Source organism: Neovison vison, chromosome 1, assembly GCF_020171115.1.
Source record: "Neovison vison isolate M4711 chromosome 1, ASM_NN_V1, whole genome shotgun sequence".
Classification (NCBI taxonomy): domain Eukaryota; kingdom Metazoa; phylum Chordata; class Mammalia; order Carnivora; family Mustelidae; genus Neogale; species Neogale vison.
Genome location: NC_058091.1, coordinates 232,846,406 through 232,871,262, shown reverse-complemented (window position 1 = coordinate 232,871,262; position 24,857 = coordinate 232,846,406). Strand labels below are relative to the sequence as shown.

At 41.4% G+C, this 24,857-nt stretch overlaps 1 protein-coding gene across 1 annotated transcript in view; it reads right to left on the bottom strand.

Annotated features, from left to right (window-relative positions):
* PPP2R2B (protein phosphatase 2 regulatory subunit Bbeta) overlaps positions 1-24,401 on the bottom strand; it is a 453,511-nt gene extending 429,110 nt beyond the window's left edge. The window contains exons 1-2 of the mRNA XM_044225002.1: positions 24,238-24,401; positions 24,056-24,133 (exon numbers count right to left, since the gene is read on the bottom strand). Of these exons, the coding sequence (XP_044080937.1) occupies positions 24,056-24,133; positions 24,238-24,247 (88 nt within the window). The 5' untranslated portion in view covers positions 24,248-24,401. The remainder of the gene's footprint in view (positions 1-24,055; positions 24,134-24,237) is intronic.
* Between the last annotated feature and the right edge of the window lie 456 nt (positions 24,402-24,857).

The following is a 24,857-nucleotide window of genomic DNA, read 5'->3' as shown; positions in this document are numbered from 1 at the left end:
AGGCACTTAATCAATTGAGCCACCCAGACACCCTGATTCAGACTCCCTGAGGACAGACAAGGAATCTATATATTCCATATGACAAGTGATTCTTTTTTTTTTTTTTAACATATAATGTATTATTTGTTTCAGGGGTACAGGTCTGTGAGTCATCAGTCTTACACAATTCAAAGCACTCACCATAGCACATACTCTCCCCACAATATCCATCCCCCAGCCACCCTATCCCTACCCCCGATCCCTCAGCAACCCTCAGTTTGTTTCCTGAGATTAAGAGTCTCTTATGCTTTGTCTCCCACCCGATCTCAACTTGTTTCATTTTTTCCCTCCCTACCCCACACGACCCCCAGCCATGCCTCTCAAATTCCTCATATCAGAGAGATCATATGATAATTGTCTTTCTCCGACTTATTTTGCTCAGCATAATACCCTCTAGTTCCATCCACTTCATTGCAAATAGTCCAAGCGATTCTTATCGAACTTTGAGAACCTCAGGAGTGAGGTATTTCGTTTCATGCTTTGGCTTGAAAGGTAAGGGTTACAGAAAGTTTTTCAAATACTCTTGTTCCAAATCATGTGTCTCACTGCTTCGGTCCAACATTTTGTTGGCATTAGTGAGTGATGGAGTGATTTACTGACTCCTGCTCTAAAGGAGGGCATTTTCCAGAAAAAAAGAGAGAAGAAAAAAAAAAAGAAGGACTAATACACTATCACATTACAGCATCACCGGGTTATGATGGAAGGAAGGGGTCTGAAAAGATTCTTTGGGATTACACAGCCCCCAAAAGTCCATGCCAGAGATCCAGTCTTGGGCATCAGGCTTTATTTACAAAAAGTGCCCGTTAAAAGACAATTATCTTACTGGGAGCCACAGTGAATAAATTGTTGGCAGTAATTAACCCCATCAGCAGACTGAGAGTCTTATATAGCAAATATCATCACAGATAAGAGTAGGACGACCAAGAAAGGAAGGTCTTTCTAAGGAGACAGGAGACTCAAAGGCATTGGCAGAGATGCCCGGAGGGAGGGCCCAAGAGCATAGAGCGATTTCTGAAAGGGAAACCAGGAGCCCAGGAGGAGGGAAAGATAAAGGTGACCCATTTTAGGTGCCACGTGAGAAGGGCCTTGGAGTCTGGCAGAACAGAGCCTAGAGACAAGAAATTCCCCAGATGATTTCCACATGCCAGGTTCTGACATCCAGTTGCAGAAAAAAAGCAATTAATGGGGAGATTGTTGAGTGATGCACTATGGACTGGGGTGCTCCAAGCTTTTCTCCAGACCACCTCCTGGGAGATCAGAAGCATTCGCTTTGGTGTTGCAAAGCCCCAGCTGGAGCCCTGGCCTCAGGGCCTCCCAACAGCCCGCTGTGCGCTGCTTATGGTCCACCCCCACTGAAGCCCGCTTCTTCTGGGAAACTTACCCTGATCGTTCCCTTTTCACATGTCCTTACAACCTCCTCTGGGGGACATTTCATCATTACAGTTTTTCATTTTGCTCAGAAGGAACGTAAATCCCAAGAAAACAGAAATTAGATTATTTAAGATGGGTCAGGATGAGCCTGGCCAGGTTTTTACTTAGAAGCCAAGGCAAAGCAAATTCCTCTTCATTCTCGAGTCTTAAATAAAATGTCACATCTTCAGGGAGAGGCTACTTAATACCTCAGACTGGGCCAAATCCTCCTGCTACAGGCTCTCAAATACCATCCTTTCCTTTCAAAGCACCCATTCATTACTGAACATATTTATTGAGCATCTACTTATGTCTGGCACTGTACATGGTACTAAAGAATCAATAGTAAACAAGACAAGAGATACCTGCCCTTTTCTTCAGGGGTAATTATCATTCCTAACATATAAGGTGGTGGTGAAGATTACATGAGCCAATTCATTAAAGTGTTCAGAATTCTATGGGGCATGAAGTACTGTTCCACGACTGTGATAATTGCTGTCAAGTGTCTAATTCCTTAGGCAGGAAGGAGAATTTTGATTTTTCTCTGCTGAATCCTGAGCGTGAGTTTCACTGCTTGGTGCATAGTAGGAATTCAGTAAGTTTGTGCTGGATTGAATTGATCTGCACTGAAATAGGCAGAATTCTGACATAATTTTCATCCCCTCTTCCATAATCTCTAGTTAGTATGTGAATTTCACAGCTTGGTACATTCTGATTTGGAGGGAAGAGGAACCTCTTGGTTAGTTCCTTTATCCATTCATATAATCTTTTTAGCAGCTATTGAACAGTAGGCTTCTAGCAGCAGAGATAACCACAGTAAATAATACACTGAGGTTTAGCTCATTGAGTTTATATTCTAAACGAGGGAGAGGGACAGTAAACAGGTAAACATTATATCAACAAAATTATCTCAGATTGTAAAAAGGAATGATCCAGTAATTCATCCAAAGAAAACAAAAACACTAACTCAAAAAGATAAATGCATCTCCATATTTATGTGCAGCATTATTTACAGTAGCCAAGATATGGAAACAATTTATGTGTCAAGTGATGGATGAATGGGTAAACGAAATGTGTATATATATACACAATGTAATATTATTCAGCCATAACAAAGGAGGAAATCTTGCCATTTGCAACAACATGAGTGGACCTTGAAGATATAATGCTAAGTGAAATAAGACAAAGAAAAATATGATAGGATCTCACTTATATATGGAATCTAAAACAAAACAAGCAACCCCCTTTCCCCAACTCAGATACAGAGAACAGACTGGTGGTTGCCAGAGATGGGGTGGGTAATTTGTGGGCAACATGGGTGAAGGGGGTCCAAATGTATAAGCTTACCAATATAAAATAAATATGGGATAGAATGTACAGCATGGTGACTGCAGTTAGTACTATAGTGTGTATTTTAAAGTTGCAAAGAGAGGAGATCTTAAAAGTTCTCATCATAAGAAAGAAAACACCGTAACTGTGTATGGTGATGAATACTAATGACACTTACTGTGGTGATCATTTCACAGTATATACAAACATGGAATCAATACATTATACACTCAAAACTAATATAATGCCATATGTTAATTATACCTCCATTTTTTAGAAAGCAGAATGGAGAAAATAAAATGAGGGTTGTGGTAGAGAGTGACTGCTTGGCTTAGATGGTCAGGGAGGGCTTCTCTGAGGTGGTGACATTTCAGCGGAGGCCTGAAAGACAACTTGCCTGGCCAAGAAATGGTTTTGGCTCGTTCTCTTATTCAACTCTGCGGCAGCGTTTTCTTTCAGAGCAGTTTTGTCTTCTACTTTAATTAGTTAACAATCTAATTCTTTAAAACTAATAGTTTTTGTCTGAGATCAGCGGGAACATAGATTGTGCTGTGTTGCTCACCACGGCACCCCCGAACTTCCCGGAGAGGCCAGCAAAGACCTGATTCACACGGCTGATGGGGAGTCTGGACCAACGGCTCACACGGTTCTCTAAGCACGTGACTAAAGCAAGGAAGAGGTGGGCGGCTACAGATAAGCCCAAGGAGGATTTTGAAGACGAAGGACAGGCTCATCTGAAAGCAGATGCAAAGGGAAAAATAGAACCTAGCTGGTTACAGCAGAAGATTTTGGCTCTCAATGAAAAGACTCTACAGTGAAAAGCATAATAAAGCCAAGCACATTTTCCACCGAATTTTATATACTAATTCTCCCAGGAGCTACAAAAAGTAGACAGCTTCTCCTCATTTATGAAGAGATATCAGAGCAAGTAGGTAATATTTCTTCGTTCAAAAGCATATGAATAGGACTTGATTTTCATAATGATAACAACAGTAATGACATCAACCATCCAATCCGAGTTCTTCTGAGGTCCTGACCCTCTGCAGACCACACTGCCTAGGACATCTCATTTAATCCTCTTGAAAAACTTATAATAAAGTCAATGTTATTATTTTATTTGCTTATACATGAGGAAATTTGCACAGAGACATTAAATAACTTGCCAAGTGTGAGCCAATGGAGGGACTAATTTTCCTGTGCAGACTTCTCGCTCCTACCCCAATCTGTCTGGATGCTGGGCTGTTTCCCGCGCTGCACGATCTTGACATTCTCTTCCCTGGTAGTCTGGTAGAGAACAGAGCACCCAGAAGGGAACTCAACTTCTGTGTCTACTGATACGAAACTGGTGGGTATTTGATCAGGCTGGTCAAATTTACTTCTACCCTATTTGAAAGAAAGGATCTGCTAATGACTAGTGTCATTATGTGAGGGAACTATAATCAAATCCACACACCTACCCATCAATGCCTCCAGAGAGTCAAGATGAATTTAAGGGTTACTTTTTCCAAGATACCATGGGGGTGGAGGAATATGTAAGGCAGAGAGTGTAAATGTGAGTGGGGGGGTAAGACGTCAATGAAAAATATGAATATATTACCAATTACAGAAGGGCCCTAAGAGCATTAACAGATAAAGTGCAGACTAGGAAAATCTCACATGTCATTGGGACATTGGGGTGGATTCCATAAAGACTTCCTGGAGGTGGCAGCATCTGAGATCGGCTTTGAAGGACAGGGAGAATTTGAATCTGTGGACATGTGAGTGAAAAGAATATGCTGGTAAGAATTAAAAATTAGAGTTTGGCAGTAAGGGACCTCAAGAAATATTTGGGGAATAATGCATACTTCTGTTTATTGGTCTATATAATACCATGAAAGATGGTTTTTAATGCTACTTTATGAACATGAAAATAATTACATTTCCTTAAAATTTCACTACATCACTATTCACAACTCAAATTTACCCTAGTTATTCTAAACTAATGGCATTATGACACATTTTATTTTATTTTATTTTATTTTATTTTAAAGAATTTATTTATTTGACAGAGAGATCACAAGTAGGCAAAGAGGCAGGCAGAGAGAGGGGGGAGCAGCCTCCCTGCTGAGCAGAGAGCCCGATGCGGGGCTCGATCCCAGCACCCTGAGATCATGACCTGAGCTGAACGTAGAGGCTTAACCCACTGAGCCAGACAGGCACCCCACATTTTAAACCTATAAAGCAGATTCCAACTTCGCCATTTGGGCCAGACACTAACTAGCTCTCATTTGGAAATAGGAGACTTCAACCTCCCTTATCTGAGCCAGACAAAGAACTGCTCAATTATTCAGTCTATACAGTGTCCCAAAGCCTTAGGAAGAAGAACCCATTCCAAAGTCAATCCAGAATGTGGAATGTGCTTCCATTTCCTCAAAAGGGTTTGCTTTGTCTGCTTCTCTCCTGCACATCTCTGGGCGGTAATTAAACCATGAACAAATGAAAACAAATCAATATGCTAGAATAGTAATAAGGCATTTTTTAAGGCTATCTCTTTGAGCCTTCATCCCTGGGAGTAGGCAGCACCATTTGCTTCTGGACAGATGAGAACATTAGAGGATTTTGAGGTAACTCAGCACATGAATCCAGGTGGCAAGACCTTAGCTTTCTGACCCTTAGGCCACCCTTTATATAGAAAATAAAAGGTTTGTGGGGTGCCTGGGTGGCTCAGTGGGCTAAAGCCTCTGCCTTCGGCTCAGGTCATGATCTCAGGATCTTGGGACTGAGTCCCACGCCAGGCTCTCTGCTCAGAGAGGAGCCTGCTTCCCTCTCTTTCTCTCTCTCTGTTTCTGCCTCTCTGCCTACTTGTGATCTCTGTCAAATAAATAAATAAAATCTTAAAAAAAAAAAAAAGAGGGGCACCTGGGTGGCTCAGTGGGTTAATGCCTCTGCCTTCAACTCAGGTCATAATCCCAGGGTCCTGGGATCAAGCCCCACATCGGGCTCTCTGTTCCTCGGGGAGCCTGCTTCCTCCTCTCTCCCTCTGCCTGCCTCTCTGCCTACTTGTGATCTCTGTCTGTCAAGCAAATAAATAAAATCTTTAAAAAAAAAAAGAAAGAAAGAAAAGGTTTGAGAGATCAGGTTTAATGCCTTCTGCAGAAAACACTTTGAACACAAGTTTTCCCTTGATTCCAAGAGGCCATAATAGTAAATCTTTGAGAGGGGCGGGGGAGTAAATGGTCAACCTGTTGTTCTGAGGTATGGAGAGAAGTCTTGCTTGCTCAGCAAAGACACCCCCACAGGATTGCCATCCTGTACATGCAGCATGCACAAGAGTTCTGTGTGTCCTGCAAAGCAATTTAGTTTTTGATTCAAATGTCAAGCCGTTTGAGAGGCTACGTATTCACCCGTCTCTTGCATTGAGCGAGAGTTACACACATTCCTTTCTATTTCAGTCTGTGAGTTTCGCTCTACAGCTGGGTTGAAGCACGTCAGCACTAGTGACGTTCTGGCCTGGATAATTCTTTGCTGAGGGTGGGAGTGGGGCTCCAGGTGGGGAGCGGGTGCTGGGAGGGGGAGCTCTCCTGGGCACTCTAGATGATTAGCAACATCCCTGGCCCCAAGCCGCAACATGCCAGGACCACCTTCCACCTCGGTGGTAACGATCAAAAACGTCTCCAGATGTTGTTAAGTATCCCCTCGGCCCCTACACACACACACACACACACACACACACACGAGAATTATAGACCAGGGCTGGAGCCATCGCCACGTGAATTATAACTATAAACAAGGCAACTTTGTGCCAGCAAATAATCATTTGATGAACAGTCAGCAAACTACGTGCTTCTGCAATTCTTCGTGTCTTCATTTCCTCCTCTCACTCTCTCACACGGCTGCTGTGTAAATCCCATGAAACAATATTTGTAAAAGGGCTTTTGAAAATTTGAAAATAGAATGTTGTTGCTATTTGGTTTACCTGGGTCTTTAGGCAACCACTGATGCTGGCATGTTGGAAAATGACAGCTCTATTTTGTAATAAATAAATAAATAAATAAATAAATATTTAATTTTTTTAGAATTCAATTTAATTACATATAGTATATTAATGGTTTCAGGGCTAGTATTTAGTGACTCATCAGTGCTTATTACTTCAAGTGCCCTCCTTAATGCTTATCACCCAGTTACCCCATCCCCCAATCCACTGCCCCTCCAACAACGTTCAGTTTGTTTTCTGGAGTTAAGAGTCCTTATGATTTGCCTCCCTCTCCGTTTTCATCTTATTTTATTTTTCCTTCCCTTCCCTTACATTCATCTGTTTTGTTTCATAAGTTCCACATATGAGTGAAATCAAATCTTTCTCTGACTGACTTATTTTGCTTAGCATAATACCCTCTAGTTACATCCATGTCATTGCAAATGGCAAGATTTCATTCTTTTGGATGGTTGAGTAATATTCTACTCTATTGTGTATAATTTAGATTTAAAGGAATCCCACGAATGCAGTCTATATTCAGGGAGTTGAAGGCAATAGTAAGAAACATTGCTCTTGCCACTAAAATGAATATTAGAGTCTCCTGTCTTCCTGGCCATTGCTGATTGGAAAGCTGGTGCTAATTCATGCACTCATGCATTTGTTCAATAGATACTTGTTAAGTACCACTGTGTGTCAGGCACTGTGCTGGGCACTAGTGATAGTTATACAAATTATAGCTGTAGTAGGCACATCAGACCTGTCTTGCCTTAGTGGAGGTTATAAGCTAGTGGAGAAAACATATAAGGAGTAAGGAAACTTGTTTCCTGGGTAGGTGCTATGAAGGGTAACAGCCTGGACCTCCTAGAAGGGCCACCAGGAGTTAGGGGAGGCTGGCTAGGGCAAGTGACACCAGAGCCGGGCTAGGGCAAGTGACACCAGAGCCGGGCTCTGAATGATGAGGAGGGGTTTTCAGGCAAAGAGAAGGTGAGCAGTGTTTCTGGCAAAGGGGAGAACATGTGTGTGGTGCTGGAGGAGAGGAGCTATGGTGTGGAAGGAAATGCAAAGCACGGAGTACATGCAGGCAAGCAGTGACATAGACTGAGAGCACCCTAAGAACAATGAAACCCTTTGAAAACTTTAGGGAGGCAAGCCACACGTGTGTGCACTAAGAATACTACTGTGGCTCCAGTGTGACAAATAGAAAGGAGGTGGTCAAGACAAGAAGGAAAATGGGAGAAACTCAAAGAGACTGTTTCCACATCCAAAGAACAGAAGATAGCATCCAAAGGAGGATAATGACAATGTGGTTAGAGGGAGGTCAAGGAATTCGAGAGATCATTGGAAATATTTAGGAGGAAGAATGACATAGGGTTTAGGGTAGATGAGCATGTGTATTGACAGAGTCAGGAAGGCAGGGTCAAGGATGACTCTAAGTATTTAGGTGGGCTTTTGGAGAAAGTCACTGAAGTTGACTACAGCCATTGCTACTAATAACAAAAAAAAGTGATAGAATATTTATGGGCTCCTGCTAAGTGCATGTGCCTAAATATTAAAAAGCATTATCTCATATAAGTCTTACAACATCCTTATATAGAATCTATTATTCTTAGTATATCAAGACACAGGATAACCTCCTCAAGGGCACAAATCTGCTAATGACAGACCCAAGATTCAAATCCAACTTCTTGACTCCAGAGCCCACTCTGAACCACCACATATGACCATTATTAATTCACTGGAGTGCTTACCTCCTATGCTTAAATCAGAAGTCTTTCAGTTACTACTAACAAAACATTTGAAGGAAATCTCCAAATCATTTAAGCTCTTTGAATTTCAATTTCTGTAACCAAAATCTGTATATTAGAATACCTCCTTTTCAATGTTGATATAAAGATTAAATTGGTCTCAATACTAAAAATGAGAGAGCAAGTATTTACTGAATGCCGACTATATCCATGCCGCGCTGTAAAATACTTCATGTGTGTTAGTTCATTTAATCTTCACAAAAGCCCTTGAAGTTGCTTCAACAATAATGTTACAAATGAGGCCACTGAGGCCCAGACAGAAGAAATGCCATACTCAGGGTTATACAGCTAGGGTGCAAACATGGGTTAGCATTTCTGGAGCCTGTGCTCATCACCACTGGGTTATGTTGCCTCTACTAAGAAGTGAGATCTTAGGAAGTCCCTGATGCCCCATGAACCTAAGGCCTGGTGTACTATATATGCTCAGTGCTGGCTGCCATTTTTGTTCAATATCAAGTCTATCAAATTTTTGGTAAGTGCCAGGAATTATGTTAGGCAAACAAGATAGATATGGCCCTTGTTCTAATGACTTTCTTGGAATTTTGGAAAGCCATTTCCAGTCATGATTTTTCCCCCACATTGGGCAAGGAGCCCGCAGTTCAGTGTCTACATGTAAGAAACAAGTGGAGTGCAATTAAGGAGTCCAGAAGATTCTATCTAATAGATATTTGGTCACCAGAGGTCAGGGAGCACGGGTGGATGGTATTTTTTTAAATTAATTTCTTTCTTTTTTAGACAGAGAGAGAGAGAGAGCATGGAGGAGAAGGGAAGAAGGAGAGGGACAAGCAGACTCCACACTGAATGCAGAGCCCAACACAGGGCTCGATTTCATGATCCTGAGATCATGACCTGAGCTGAAATCAAGACTTGCACACTCAACTGACCAAGCCAACCAGACGCCTCAGGTTCATGGTATTTTTTAACTGGAGGAACTATCTGAGAGCTAACCTAACCCTATAATGTCACACAGGAGCCTGAGCTGTGGACGCATGAAGTGGTTAGGTAGCAGAGGACACTTGTGGGTTTGGTTGCATCAGCCCTCTTTTCTGAAGCCCATTTCCTCTCTCTGTAAAATAGGGAGATGAAAAACGAACTTCCAGCTTCCTTCCAAGTCCACTATGCTATGAATCTACATGTTCAAATCACACAGCTACCTACTTGCTCATTAACAACATGCAGGCAAATGATATTTTTATTGGGAGTAGCGAGCATTAGTTAATTGTTCATGTTTGTGGATGATGTAGGGACAATTAACTACCTATGATTCTCTTTTAACTTCTTTGGCATTACCTTGATAGAACCCAAGCCTAGAATCTTCCACAGATGTTTACTGTTCTTTCCAGGGAGGAGGCTTGTTTTGGTTTGCAGCCATAGGTAAGTTATCCTTTCAGTAAACATGGGAGTCTGCTGGCCATTTTAAAACAAGTTTATCAAACTTATCAGATATGAAACATTAAAAATAAATAATTGTCTGGTGGCTGGGGTGACAGATTTTTAACATTTTCTTGGAATCTGCTTTCTTGTGCGTAATAGCTAACATTTACCTAGCATTTGCTCTGTGCCTTTTCCAGCCTTTGCCCAGATTATTTGATTTGTTCTCAAAAAAAAAACCTACAAAGGAGAAGCCATTATATTCCTCATTTGACAGAGGAGAAAAGTAAAGTTGAATGAAACTAAGGTTAGGTAACCTATTCAAAGTGACATAGGGAGTGGTGACAGCGGGACTCAAACCCAGTCTGTTCAGAGTTTATACTTTTTTTCTTAGTGGAGTTGACACACAATGCTACATTAGTTTCAGGTGTATAACTTAGTGATTTGACAAATGTACCCATCATGTTATGCTCACGCTTTTCACTGTAAGTTCCCACTTTATGATGCCCTCAGCTTTCTATTACAAAAAGTATCACTTTCTGTGAGAAGAAATGCAAGTATTTAAAAAATAATACCTGGAGGTTTTGGTTGGTTTCGATTTTTTTAAAATAAAGTTTATGAATTATTTTTCTAATTTTAGTTTCATGAATTAAGTTGCAATTAAGGAACAATACTTTTAAGAGACAGCTTATCTTCAGCAAGCTGTAAATGATGTATTAAAATCCATTTGCTCTCAGGTATGTCTGATGTGAAGCTAGACTTTACATGAATGTAAAATTCTGAGACATGTATGAATGGGAAGTTGTAGAAAATTAACACCAGTTTTCCTTGGGAAATAAGCACTTACTATTAATATTTGGAAGTCATTACTGCTTGGATATTGTTTGTACAGACCTGTCAGCATGGAAACTGCCTGGTAGGTGTGATGGATGCTTTAGAGGAAGAAGCACACACTGAGAAATTACTTGTGCCAGAATTTGGAGAAAGGTTGCCTTACACTGTGATCAGGAGAAGCATTCCTGAAACAATAGTTAGTAACGACTCTTTAAAAAACGCCTGATACAATTATGGAAATGCCACGCCTAGTAAAGAGTAACATTTTTTTAAAAAAGATCCCATGTTCCCTAAGCTACAGAGTGAGAGGGCACCACCAGTTCTATGAGCTCCCAAATTTAAGGGATCTCAACAATGCCTTGAAAATCGATCTCTGGGCACTAGAACCAACATTTTATAAGTTCCTGGGATGGTTCTGAGCACAGTGAGCCACAGACCATGGGCAGTTTTCTACTCTGAGAAGTAAGGTCTGAAGATTGGAAGCACTAGGTGGGAAGCACTAACCAAACAATTAAAAAAAATAAAAGTTTGAATTTAAAGTTGAGGTTGAATTTTCATAGTACCACTCTACAGAAGGTCGTGTTACTGAAGTTCTCCATTGAGGTGAAATGTTCTCGGCTTATGTGGACAGTCAAATGACCAGTCCTCCATTTTACTAGTACTGCTTCAAACATCCGTGTATGCCCATCCTTAAGATCCTCTAGTGGTTTCCCATTGTCCCCAGAATAAAACTCCTATAATTTACCAAGGCTTGCAAGGCCTCACTGGAACCTGCCTCTGCTTCCCTCTGCAACCTCACCCTTCTCCTAGTCATCCTGGGCTACCTTCTGGTCAGACCAAGATAACTTGTGCCTCAGGACCTTTGCACCCACTGTTCCCTGGGTTTATTTTTTAATTTTTTAAAATTATGTTATGTTAGTCACCATATCAAACATCATTAGTTTTTGATATAGTGCTCCATGATTCATTGCTTGCATATAACACCTCGTGCTCCATGCAATACATGCCCTCCTTAATACCCACCACCAGGCTCACCCATCCCCCCAGTCTCGTCTCCTCTAAAACCCTCAGTTTGTTTCCCAGAGTCCATAGTCTCTCATGGTTCATCTCCCCCCCTCTGATTCCCTTTCATTTTTCCTTTCCTTCTCCTAATTTCCTCCATGCTATTCCTTTTGTTCCACAAATAAGTAAAACCATGTGATAATCAACTTTTTCTGCATAACTTATTTCATTTAGTGTAATCCCTTCCAGTTCCATCCATGTTGATGCAAAAGTAGGGTATTCATCATTTCTGAAGGCTGAGTAATATTCCGTCGTATATATGGACCACATTTTCTTTATCCATCTGTCTGTTTAAGGGCATCTCGGCTCTTTCCAGGGTTTGGCTATTGTGGACATTGCTGCTATGAACACTGGGGTGCATGTACCCCTTCTTTCCACTACACCTGTATCTTTGGGGTAAATACCCAGTAATGCAACTGCTGGGTCATAGGGTAGCTCCATTTTTAATTTCCCTGTGTTTAAATGCTATCCCAACAAGTCTTTTGAACCTGGCTTCTACTCATTATTTGGGTCTTAACTCAAACGCTGCCTCTTAGAAGAGCCTCCACAGAATGACTGTTTAGTGGAGCAACCCCACCTCCTCACATGGCCACTATCATGTTACCACATTTTATATCCTTTATAACACCTGTCATCATCTGAGATTATCTTATGTCTTTGTCAGTTTGTTTACTAGTCCGTCTCACCACTAGAATGTGAACTTCATAACACTGGAGATGTTGGCGATTTTGAGTTCTGCTGTGTTTCCAACACCTGGTGCCCAATACATATTTACTGAATAAATGGTTGAATGAAATCCAATTTTCTTTTTTTTTCCTCTAAGATTCATTTACTTATTTATTTTAGAGAGCAGGAGGAGGGGCAGAGAGAGAAGGAGAGAAAGAATCTCAAGTAGACTCTCTGCTGAGCTGAGAGCCTGACATAAGGCTCGATCTGATCCTGATCCTATGATCCTGAGATCACAACCTGAGTCAAAACCAAGAGTCAGCCGCTCAACTAACTGAGCAACCCAGGTACCCCTGAAATTCATTTTTCAATTTTCTTACCGCTAACCATAGTATTATAAAGGTAGGTATACTCTTCTGAAAAAAAAAAAAGCACTACATAATAAATTAAAAATAACTATTGTAAAGAAAAAGGCTCGACACTTATTTGAAACCTTGAGCACAAGACCAAGAACCATCTAACAGTGTCCATGTGCTTAATTATTTAGTCTCAGTTTTTAAATTCCATTAACCAATAATGTGGGCACTAAGTAGAATGATGCTGAGCCAGCTTATTAGTAATATAAAAAGAAAACAAAAGGCAAGTCATCTTTTCACACACCCAGGCCTCAGCTTCAAGGCAATCTAGGGAAGGTTGGCATTTGGGTTTGCCTGAACCAGATGTTTTACAAAGAACAAGCCAATGAACCTCCACTCTTTGCTCAGTGATAGCAAGAGAAGTGGCAAAACCACCTCTTGCTTCTTCCATAGAGGCTGCCATGTTGGGACCACCAGGAACTGCACCCCCTTCACCGATGCACCCAGATTCTATTGTGGTGTCCTCCACTCAGAGATGGCAGTCCTAGACTATGCTCAGATGCAAGCCTGATCTGTGAGGCCACTTAGCTGATCTCATTCTCTGTGGCAGTGTAGGTTTAGAAGGCATGTGACTCCCATTGAGGCCAAGGGGCATCTAGAGAAATTTTCTAGGGACATCTGGGGGGAAAGTCTTTGCTGTTTTGTTTTGTTGAAGCCAAATAACCTTTCATTAGATATTGCTGTGGCTATCTGAGTGTGACACCCACAATGGCAGCAATTGTTTTGGGTCAAAGCTGATGTTCCAAGGGCATCCAGGCAGGAAGATGGCATGCGTGCCCCATGCTATACTTTAGCCAGGGAACTAATCAGCTTAGGGGTTCCCTGCCTCAGGTCTTACATGAAAAATTGGATTACCACCATAACCACGGAACTGGAAAGCTCTTTGTTTTTTACCTTGGCCCTTAACCATTTGATACTGACCTGCTGTTAAAAAGAATGTAGTATAACCAGGGATTCTGTCCCATTTAGGCAGAAGAGCAGGCCCTTCCAGTGGTCTGGAAGGCCCCTGCTTGGGTTCACCTGCCATCCCCTCTGCTCCCATCTCTCACAGCTTCCTCCTTTGCTCACTCAACTTCAGCCACTGCTAGCTTTATATCTAGTCCTTGAACTTACCAGAGAAGCTCTTGCCTCAGGGCATTTGCATTGGCTGTTACCTCTACCTGAAACTCTCCACCCCAGATATCCAGAACTTGATCTGCCTTTTTCACATCATTGGTCAAATGTTATTTTTTGCACCAAGGCTTGACCCTCCTATTTAAAAGAGAAAACCCACACCGCTCCACCCCTACTGATTTATTTTCCTCTACTGCACTTACATCCTTATATTTTATATTCTACTTATTAATCTATTGTCTACCTCCTCCGCTATTGAATTCCCAGGGCCTCGAATACCTAGGACACAGTAGGCAAATATCTATTCGTGAGTATTTGCGGAAGTAAGGAAGAGAAAATAATTCTTTTACCCTTCTAGGTATTTTGAAATGAATTTTCTGTTGCAGCCAAAATCATCTTGAGTGATGGATTTCCATTGCAGTGCCTTATAACCAGTGCCCAGCATTTTGAAGACAGTCAACCATGTTTTAAATTCAGAATCAGTGCTTCTAGAACAGAGTACCCCTCACCCAAAGCCATCAATCCATATTGTGTAGTGAAAGATGAGAAGTAGAAAAATCGCCTGTGTATGATTCAAAAGTTCACTTTCTGATCTCCATGAGACCTTGGGCAATTTAAAATTTATCTCTATCTGCCTTAATCTCCTCATCTCTCTGAGGAATATCCTATCTACTATCTGTAATATCTATACTATCTCTTTTATCTCTGTAATGTGGGATTTTTAAGACCTACTCTAGTTATCTCCCCTGGGGGTTATAAGAAATAAATGACCCATATGTGTTAAAAGCAGGAAAGTGCTGTGTATATTTGTACAGTATTGTTTTGAAAGAGCTCTTTTATTCTCTGAAAAGCATTCATTATTGTTGTGTTAATAGTAATACTGATTTTTTTCATTTGGTGACATTTATTACTTACCAAAGGCTATATTCATTCAATAAGTATTCACTGAGCCCCTACGCGGTACCAGGCTACTTTCCCAGGAGCGTTCAAACACCAGCTGAGGTCAGACAGGTGTATTACCGGGGAAAGTGGTTAAAATTTTGGAGCCTCAATTATCTCCACTGTAAAATGAGGGTAAGTTGCCTGGGCATTGTTGTGACATTGTTGAAATGGGATAATATACTGAAAGTTATTATAAAATCTGGCTTAGTGAAGTCTGATTAAATAGAATTATCTTTTTTATTAATTTACCATGGCCAGGCCTTGTATAGTATTTTCAAAGATCTTATTAACAAAGCCTCTCAACATCATCCCAAGATAGCCCAGAAAAGATGAGTAATTAGTCCAAAGGACTAGATGAGCCCTATCTAAACTAGGGTCTGTATGCCTAAAAGAGCCTGACTAATTCCTATTCCTTCTTTAGGTCTCAGATTGGCTGCCAGCTACTCCAGTGAGTTTTCCTTCTCTTTCCTCTACCCCACTGTGGGTTGGGTTGTGACCTCACTCTTTTTCTAGCACTTTCCGTACTCACACTGGATTGTCATTGACAACTACTTGTTGAGATCTCTCCAGGAGGGTATAAACTGCTTAAAGGGGGTGAGGGGGGGGGGAGAACAACAGTGTAACAGTGTCTTGTTCACTCAGCCCAAGGCCTGACACATAGTAGGTGCTCTATAAATATTTGTTTTTTAAATACATTTCATGTGGTTGGCATTCAGGCATGGGTGAAATAAACAGCCATAAAACCTTTTCACTTTTTTGGCCTGGAGCATGTTTAATTACCTAATGCTTACAAAGAGAACACGGTATTTGACTTTTGTCCTGCGCAGAGTGCTTCCCCTCCCCTACAGAGCCTCACAAGCTTCCCGGGAGCCCACTAGGCAACCCAGGCTGCCTTCAGAGAACCACAAGACTGCAGCTTACCACCAAGATGCACCAAGATGGCTTCCATCACAGCTGAGAAAAGTGCTTTCATCTTGTGGTAACTTGTTCATAATCAGACCAGTTTTGCTTCTAGTGGATTGGAGCCCTGCCCAAAATAAAGTTACTTAGGAAATCCCTTTGTGGGCTACAGATGCATAGAGGAGATCCAAGCTTCCTTCTGACACATAGATTTTTACTCCCTTCAGTGAAGATTTTTACTCCCTTCAGTGCCCGGGGAAGACCTAGGGTATGCAGTAGCCTTGTATTTGCTGGCATTCTGGTCTCCTTTAAGAGCAGTCCAAACATGCTCAGATGTCTCTCTCTCTCTCTCTCTCTCTCTCTCCCTTCTGATATAAGGAAATAAGGACTAGAATTTCTCAGTGGATCTCTTGGATCAACCCATGTAGCATTATTTGGGATGCCTGTGAGTTTTTTTATTCCATCCCAGCTGCTGGGAATCAGAATCTCTAGGGGTAGGACCTAGAAATATACTTTTTAACACCCTTCCAGATTATCTGCATGCACAATGAGTTTTGAAAATCATTCAATCACCTAAGGTCACTAGCTGGGTAGCTGAAACCAGTTTCAGATTAGTGCCTGATGAATAGTCTTATGTTGGTGGCCTGGCCTGGTAGATCCAGAAAGCTTCGGTCCAAACCAACAACCCTTCCTCCTGAAACTAGAGTTCTTACCACAGCCTTCACTACACCCTGTCTCCAGGAGCAGGAGAAGCAAGCAAGCAAGGCTCCATTTTCTACCTCTTAGGCTCAGATCTGTGGCATAACATTCTAATCACTCTATGCCTTTATAGGTTGCACAGACAGCTAAGAAAGGTTATTTGTCAGTCACTGACTTCTCTCCATAAAACGAGAAGGTCACAGTCTTTACACTGCTTTGAGACAACCCAATCAGAGTTATTTATTTATTTATTTACAACAGCAGAGAGTCACAGTCCCTGAAGGGAAACTGAAAGATTCCCCAGATCCCTGCATTTCTCAGGGCAAAGATCAGACGCTCCCTGCAAACGTGTTAGGTGGAGGACTTCCCTTTGCAAGGAAGCCACCCACCAGCATCAGCTTTTCGTTGAGGGTCTATGGCACGTGCCTCATGGGAGCAGCCAGATTGGTATTTTTCTCTCATTAGAAAATGGAATCGATAGAATGCCTCATCCATTCCCCTTTGTGAGCCCCATATTTTTGGAGGGAGGGGAAGGAGAGAAGGTTATGCCTGTGGAGCACATCAGAATGGGTATCATGGTTATCATGGTTATCACCCATCAGTAAGGGGGAATGATCCGTATGGACAGATACTGCAGAACTGCAGGTTGAGGAACAAACAAAATACCCTAGAATCATAGCATCAGGAGGAAGGCGGCCACAGAAATCCCATCAGATAATTCTGATCTCTTCCCCACAGAATCATGCTCCAAATCTGAAGACACCGTCTCAGCAGCTTCCACCCCGGAAAGTACCCCTGTGACAACACCGGGGACAATGCCTCATAATGAAATCGGAAGTGTAATGTACATGCTGCACAAATCAGATACAAGAGCAACACGTGCTGAACCTCTCGATGTATAAGTGTCTTACAAGGACTTCACTAAGTGAACAGGCTTAGAAGTCACCCTAACCCTAGCAAAACAGGGGAAGCTTTAGACCACTGACGATTGTGGGGTGCATGATGTATGTGAGGCCATCCAGGATAGTGGGTCCAAAGACCACAGATGTGCTGATGCCTCCCTCATTTCAGTCTTGCCTCCAACTCCCATTCTCTCTCTGAAGAGCCACACTCATGGATACAACTTTCTTCTTGGCATCTACCCCCCCGTCTTACAAACATTTCATGCTGAATATGTGCAAAATGAAGCTCATAATTTTTCTCCCTCGGGGAGGTCAGGACATGCTGGTCCAAAATATGCTGCTTTGGTATATTGACTATTTTGAACTAAATGTATTTTAAAAATAGTGTATGTAGGGAGCGCTTTCACAGAATTCCCCTTATCTGTCTACAGACAGAGTCTCCAAAAGGAACTCAGCTGTCACAAATCCTCTCTCTGGAAGTTTCATCAACCAAGGAAGATGGACTCTTATTCTGGGAAAGACTAGAGCAGACATCACCCCTGGACAAACTAGGCCACAAGCTATCACACCTGCCATCTATTATTTAAAAGGCCCATTCTTATTTCCTAAAAGTCATTTTCTTTCCTCTAGAGGAATACCTCTCTTCTTCCTTCCGCTGTTCAGATGATATATGAAAGCTCATATCTCACTGTCTTTCTGCATATTCGTGTTTTTCCTGTGATGTCTCCATGTACATAACATTAACAACAATTTTGTGTATGCTTTCTCCTATTAATCTGCCTATTGCCAGTCTGTCTCACAGACTGAGCTATTGAACCTCAGAGTCGGGAAGAGAATGTCTTTCTTTCTCCACACCCCACACATGTTTTCTTTCCAGGTTTCCCAGGCTCTGCAACGGGTGCCCAGACATCACCTAGTCACTCAAGGCCAAAACTTGGGAGCCATCTTAGTTCCTTATGATATCCCTCCCCAAAAATCCAGTCCATGATCTCCAAAATACGTCTGGAATCTCTTCTCTTCTCATTGTCTGAACCTTCTCTTCTCTAATAAAGTCATGCTGTCTCTCAATGGAATTCTAAGAATTTATTAAAATAGTATCAATTTAGTCCTTAAACTCCTTCAAGGACAAGGAATCCCATTATTCTCAAAATAAAATCCAGACTCTGTGAGGTGACCTAAAAGGTCCTGTTATCTAGCCCTGTCCTACCTCTTTGGTAGGTTGCCCACGACCACAGCTTTCTCCCACCCAGCTCCTGTCACATTGAGTGGGCACTCCTTTGTGTTTCGAAAACATCGTCTTTTCGATGGTGCTGGGCCTACATGAGTACTTGTTTTATTAATTCCTACGGTGACCAAGGCATGGTTCTTTGAACACTGGCCCATTCCATTCCCTCAGACCTTGGCTCAGGTGCCACCTCCTCAAAGAGACTTTTCCTGGCTCCCTGTACTGAGTGATTTCCTCCACAACTATCTCAAGCCACCTGTTTACATCTTTTCTAGTGTTCATCAAAACCTCAGGTGATCTTTTGGTTCTATACATTTCTTACTGGTTAAGTCTTTCATTATAAAATATTTTTCTTCTTACCTGTACATCATATAAATAATTAGATATTTTAAACAACACAGCACCTAGAAAATGGAGGTATATCCCAATGATATAATCATAGTAACTAATCATAATTACTGAACATTTTCTATGTGCTGTGTTGTTTAAAATATCTAATTATATTCTATTAACTATTCTTCAGCTAGATGTTTTTAATCTCAATTTTCCATATTAGGAATGGAATAATGAAAAATCTGAGATAACTTGGTCTTTGACAAGAAGAAGCAAGGCCAAAATTTAATCAGGTATTTTATTGTAAAACATAGACTCTTCATCAGGCTACAATGTAAGTTTTCCTGCACAAATGTAGGGTAGCTATTAAGCATGTTCATAGCAGTGTTATTATAAACACTGAATGACAATTGAGGAACATAAATTAGGGCATATCTACTGTTCATAATATGAAATATGGCCACTATATATCGTTAAGTTAAAATATCTATTAATAATAATATAATAAAATAAAATATCTATTAATAAAATGGTATTTCCATTAAGACCTTTTTGGTTATATATATGTATGTATGTGTGTGTGTATATATACATATTTTGTTCATTATAAATTAAATTACCCAGTCCCTTTGCAGTTTCTGGCACATGGCACTTGTTTGTTGACTGAATTAATTGACAAATGTACATAGCCCAGAGACAAGAAAAAATATGCCACAAACTTTAGCAGTATTGATCTGTGGATTGTGAGAATATGAATGAAATTTCATATTGTTTTTTAGTTTTATTTCAAATTCTCTAGACTGAGAACATACATTCTAGTAATATAAAAGAGAAAGAATCAATGTTGTATTTTAAAAAATTGTTTAGGTTCTATCTTGAATGACTTCTTCCCATTAAGTCTATATTTGTATGCCAAAAATATGAGATTTCTACTTCTTTTATACTCAAAGCACTTTAGTCTTGAGTCAAAGCACTTCTTTAGCTCACTTTGTCTTGTATTACTTTTACTGATATGATGCCTAATTCTTAGGTACCAGTTCCTCTCCCCCCATAAATGGTGCATTCCTTGAGAATTTGAACTATATTTTATTTATCTTTATTACCCTTTCATTTTCTAGGGCTGTGCTATGGATATAATAAAAAATCACTCAATGTTTAGTGTTTGGCTCATAGTATTATTTATACACTATCCTACTGAATAATTTGGAATATGAAAAATATTAGCTATTAGCAGTTACCTAAGATACACATTTAATTAAATTAGCAATAACAGTGCCATGCTGAGCCATATTAGAACCTGAAGTAAAGGAAAAATAAATCAGTAATGCTGTTTCTGTCTTTATGTATTATTTTGATACTTTATTTATCGTGAATTTTTTGTATTAGTTCAGTTTTCAAAAATATTGCACTAAAGTATTTATCTTTATTTCTATCACTTCACCTAGCCTCTGCCCTACTTTTATAATACAGTATTAGCAGGTTATGCAATCTGAGCATCTTACAGCAATCTAGATACTGTATGTATTATATGTATATTTATACTATATACATATAGAATTATATATAAAAATACACATGACAGGTATATATGAGTTGTGTGTGTCTGTGTGTGTGTATATCTACCTACCTATATATCTACACATAACCTTATTCAGCTAGCACTCACTGCCATTCTAATGGCTGTCTGTATTAACTCCATTTTGCATACAAAGAGACTTAAGCACAGAGACATTAAGTGACTTTGCCAAGGTACCAGTTAGAAGAATTTATCAAACTCAGCACCGAAAGAACAAATAATCCAATCAAGAAGTGGGCAGAAAACATGAACAGACATTTCTCCAAAGAAGAGAAATAGATGGCCAACATATGAAAAAATACTCAATGTCACTCTGCATCAGGAAAATACAAATCAAAACCACAATGAGATATCTCTTCACACCAGTCAGAATGGCTTAAATTAGCAAGTCAAGAAATGACAAGGCGCCTGGGTGGCCCAGTCAGTTAAGTGTCTTGCCTTCAGCTCAGGTCACAAATCCCAGGGTTCTAGGATCGAGTCCCACATCTGGCCCCTCTCCACGAGGAGCCTGCTTCTCCTCTCCCCCTGCCCCCTCCCCCTGCTCATACTCTCTCTCTCTCCTCCTGCCAAATAAGTAAATAAAAACTAAAGAAGAAGGAGGTGGAGGAGAAGGAGGGGGTAATGGGGAGGGAGAGGAGCGGGAGAAGGAAAGCACGGGAGGAGGAGGAGGAGAAAGGACAGATGCTGGCACGGATTCAGAGAAAGGGAAATCCTCTTACACTGATGGTGGGAATGCAAGCTGGTGCAGCCACTCTGGAAAACAGCATAAAGGTTCCTCAAAATGTTGAAAATAGAACTACCCTATGACCCAGCAATTGCACTACTGGGTATTTACCCCAAAGATACAAATGTAGTGACCTGAAGGGGCACCTGCACCCCAGTGTTTATAGCAACAATGCCTACAATAGCCAGACTATGGAAAGAGCCCAGATGTCCATCAACAGCTGAATGGATAAAGAAGAATGGTATATATATAATAGATATATCATATATGTGTATTAGTATCCAATCTGATTCTCCTCTTAAAAAATATTTATCGCTTTCTTCACCATTTGAAGAGGTTTTTCCTGACAAAAGTTGGCAGTGAGTATCATTCTGACTCAATGAACGGGTATCTAAGTATGCTACTTACTCATTATGGACAACCATGGCAACCATGTGAGCCCATCCTCGGTTCACCTACATCCAGAATGATCATCTAAGAGCTTGCATGGAAAATGCAGATTCCTGGGCCTTCCTCCAAACTACTAAGTAAGAACCAGTCTTCAGAACAATATTTAAAGAGCTGAGGTTTTCCCATCCCACAGACTGGGTTGAAACCTAACTCAGCCATTTATTAGCTCTAGAGACCAAGAAGAACTTGGTCTTGTGTGTGTCTCTGTAGTTTCAGTATCCTCATAGGTGAAGTGGGAATAAAAAATACCTACCTCTCATAAGGTTTCCATGAGGACTGGATTAGAATGAAGGTCTAATTATAATGATACTTGCCACAGTTTACAAATACAGAGTACTTTCAAACTGTCAGGCACTGTAGTAAATGCTGTACCTGCATTACCTTATTAACTTCTCCCAAGCACTTAGCAGAGTCCTCACCACACAGCGAGTACTGAAGAGCTAAAGCCTGAGTAGCCACACAGATCATTGTAATTGGTGGGGAGCCAGTCACAAACACAAGATTTAGGTCCAGAGGCTGAGAGATGGATAGCCCAGAACAGGTCAGCCAGGCTTGTGCTCCCCAAAGCCAGCCTACTGCATCACAATCATCTGGCCGAGCTCATTATAACACATGGTCCTTGAACTTCTAACTCAGTAGCTCTTGGGGGACCTGGAAGTCTCTATTGTTTAAAAAAGCAGAAAAGATGGGGCACCTGGGTGGCTCAGTGGGTTAAAGCCTCTGTCATTGGCTCATGATCCGGGGGTGCTGGGATCAAGCCCCACATCAGGCTCTCTGCTCAGCGGGGAGCCTGCTTCCTCCTCTCTCTCTCTCTGCCTGCCTCTCTGCCTGCTTGTGATATCTCTCTCTCTCTCTCTCTCTGTCAAATAAATAAGTAAATAAATAAACAGATCTCTAAAAAAATTTAAAAAAAAACAGAAAAGATTTTGAATTGTGGTCAAGATTTAAAGCCATTGGTTAACTTGAGCTGTAGATTTCTTGAAATTCCTGAAGTGAGGGCATAAGTCATTTTTTTCTCCTTGCCTTTTTCATCTACAAGGCCTAGGACAAGGCTGCCACATAGAAGTGCTCAGAAATATTTTGGATCCGATGAGCATAAAATGGGCCTAACAAAGCCTGTTTTATTTGCTTCCCAGGGACTTTATGAGAAGTGTTTGTAAAGCTCCAGTTTATAGTGCACCTAAGAAATAGAAGATGTCATAGAGTAGTGTAACTTTATAGATTTACTTATTAACTTCTATTACTATGCCTTCTCTCACCCTTTTAACAGAAATCATTTGCTTTGGAGGTATCCCCCATTACAGTGGGTTTCTAAAAATAAAGTATAGAAAAATTACAGATAAAACACCTCCTCCAAATTACTCAAAATAATTTTTACTCAGAATTAAAATGCTACAGAAGGAGCCAAAATTCCACTTAGCAGGGTCCTCACCACATATAGGCATATAGGCTTATAGGCATATAGGCATGTTACTTTCCATATTGAAGTTCAACCCTGTCAACTCTTCACTGCCTCATTCACTTCTCTTAGCTTTAGACCCATCTTACAGTACATCGGTTAACCGTACCTACAGTCTTTTTCAGGCGCCCCCCATTGCATTCCACTAGAAGAGCGAGCCCTCCAAAGACACCCAGTGGGGTCATTCTAGCTCCTTCCAGTTGCCTATTATTCAGCTATTTTCAAATGCAGACATCCTTTGGGAGAGTTCTGGAAGTCTCCAAGCTCGGGTTTATGAGGGAAGAGAGTGAAGAGATGGAGAAACAAGTTCTTCAGGACGAGAGAAATGGATGCATTATCCCAGGTAAAGAGCCTACAATAGGAAAATCTCCTGAGAGCCAGGAAAGCAGTCATATGCTGATCCTGGGACTCAGTGTAGACACAGCTCATAAGACTAGACTTGAATTCTTCACTCTCCCTGTGGGCTTCCTCTACCGAGAAGCAAGTGATCTTCAACAGAGAATGGAAGGAAGAGATTAACCTCTGACCATGTGGCCATGCTTGGTCTCACAGTCCTCCAGAGCTGACAGACAGTCCTGAAACATGATTTGCCTGAGTATAGCCTTTCTCTCTGCCCAAACCTGTCTCGCTGAAAGTTCACTTCAGTGCTGCCTCATTGGTGGGAACAAAATAAGCTTTAAAAGAATAAAAAGGTAGAAAGAAATCATTAAATCTATTTCTAGCCCAGAAGGCTATTCCGGGATGTGTGGGACCTTACATTCATGGACACACAGATGAATGCTTTCAAATCTGAAACCAGCACAAACCCCCAAGGAGGCAAGAAAAGGAGGGGAGGAAACTTCTCCTACCTTCTGTGACTCCAATCTCGATGGTACCTTTCACTTGGCTGAAGCACCATAGTGTGTCCTGGGTGAGCGTCCCAATTCCTGAAAGCAACACAAGGAGACACATCAGCTTAAGTTAGAGTTCCCTGTTGTCCTTAACAGGTCAACAGGGAGGGAGACACATTTCTAAAATGAGGCTTGCCCACCGGGTATCATCCCGTTGGAGAGGAGACCCTAACGAGCGCTGGGAGAAGGGCCAGTCTGCGAGAAGCAGCAGGTCCTGCTGTGAATCACGGCTCTGTCCCCTCCATCTGACCACGCCACCACTGGGACTATGGAGCAATCGGAGTTGGTCCCTTCTGCCCCTGGCAGCGTCCTAGCGCAGGCCTGCAGTCACACCCTGTGTGACTGCCCCTTTTCATGGGAATACTAATGCTTTCGATTGTTTTCCTTCTGTGGTGGTAGGGAGGAGAAGGAGGCAGTTCGTTAGGGGAGAGAGGAAAAGAAAGACAACTTTTTTTTTTTTTTTTTTTTTTTTAACTGGTTTCCCAGCTTGCCCAGCTGAATGGCCAATAAGGGGTCAGACACTCAGAACTTGCATCTCTCTTGTTCACTTCTTGACTGCTTGCCAAAGTCCGAGCTGACTGCAGAGGAGAGGAAAGCAAAAACAGGTTAGGGATGGGGGCGGGGGGCTGACAGCACTGTGGAGTCAGTGCTGACAAATGTGACCTACTTTGTTGCATGAGGATTTCTGTCTCAAATGGGAACCGAACCTTTGGTGGGGGAGGGGTTAAATTCTCAGGCTTTTCTGGCTTCCGGTTTCTAC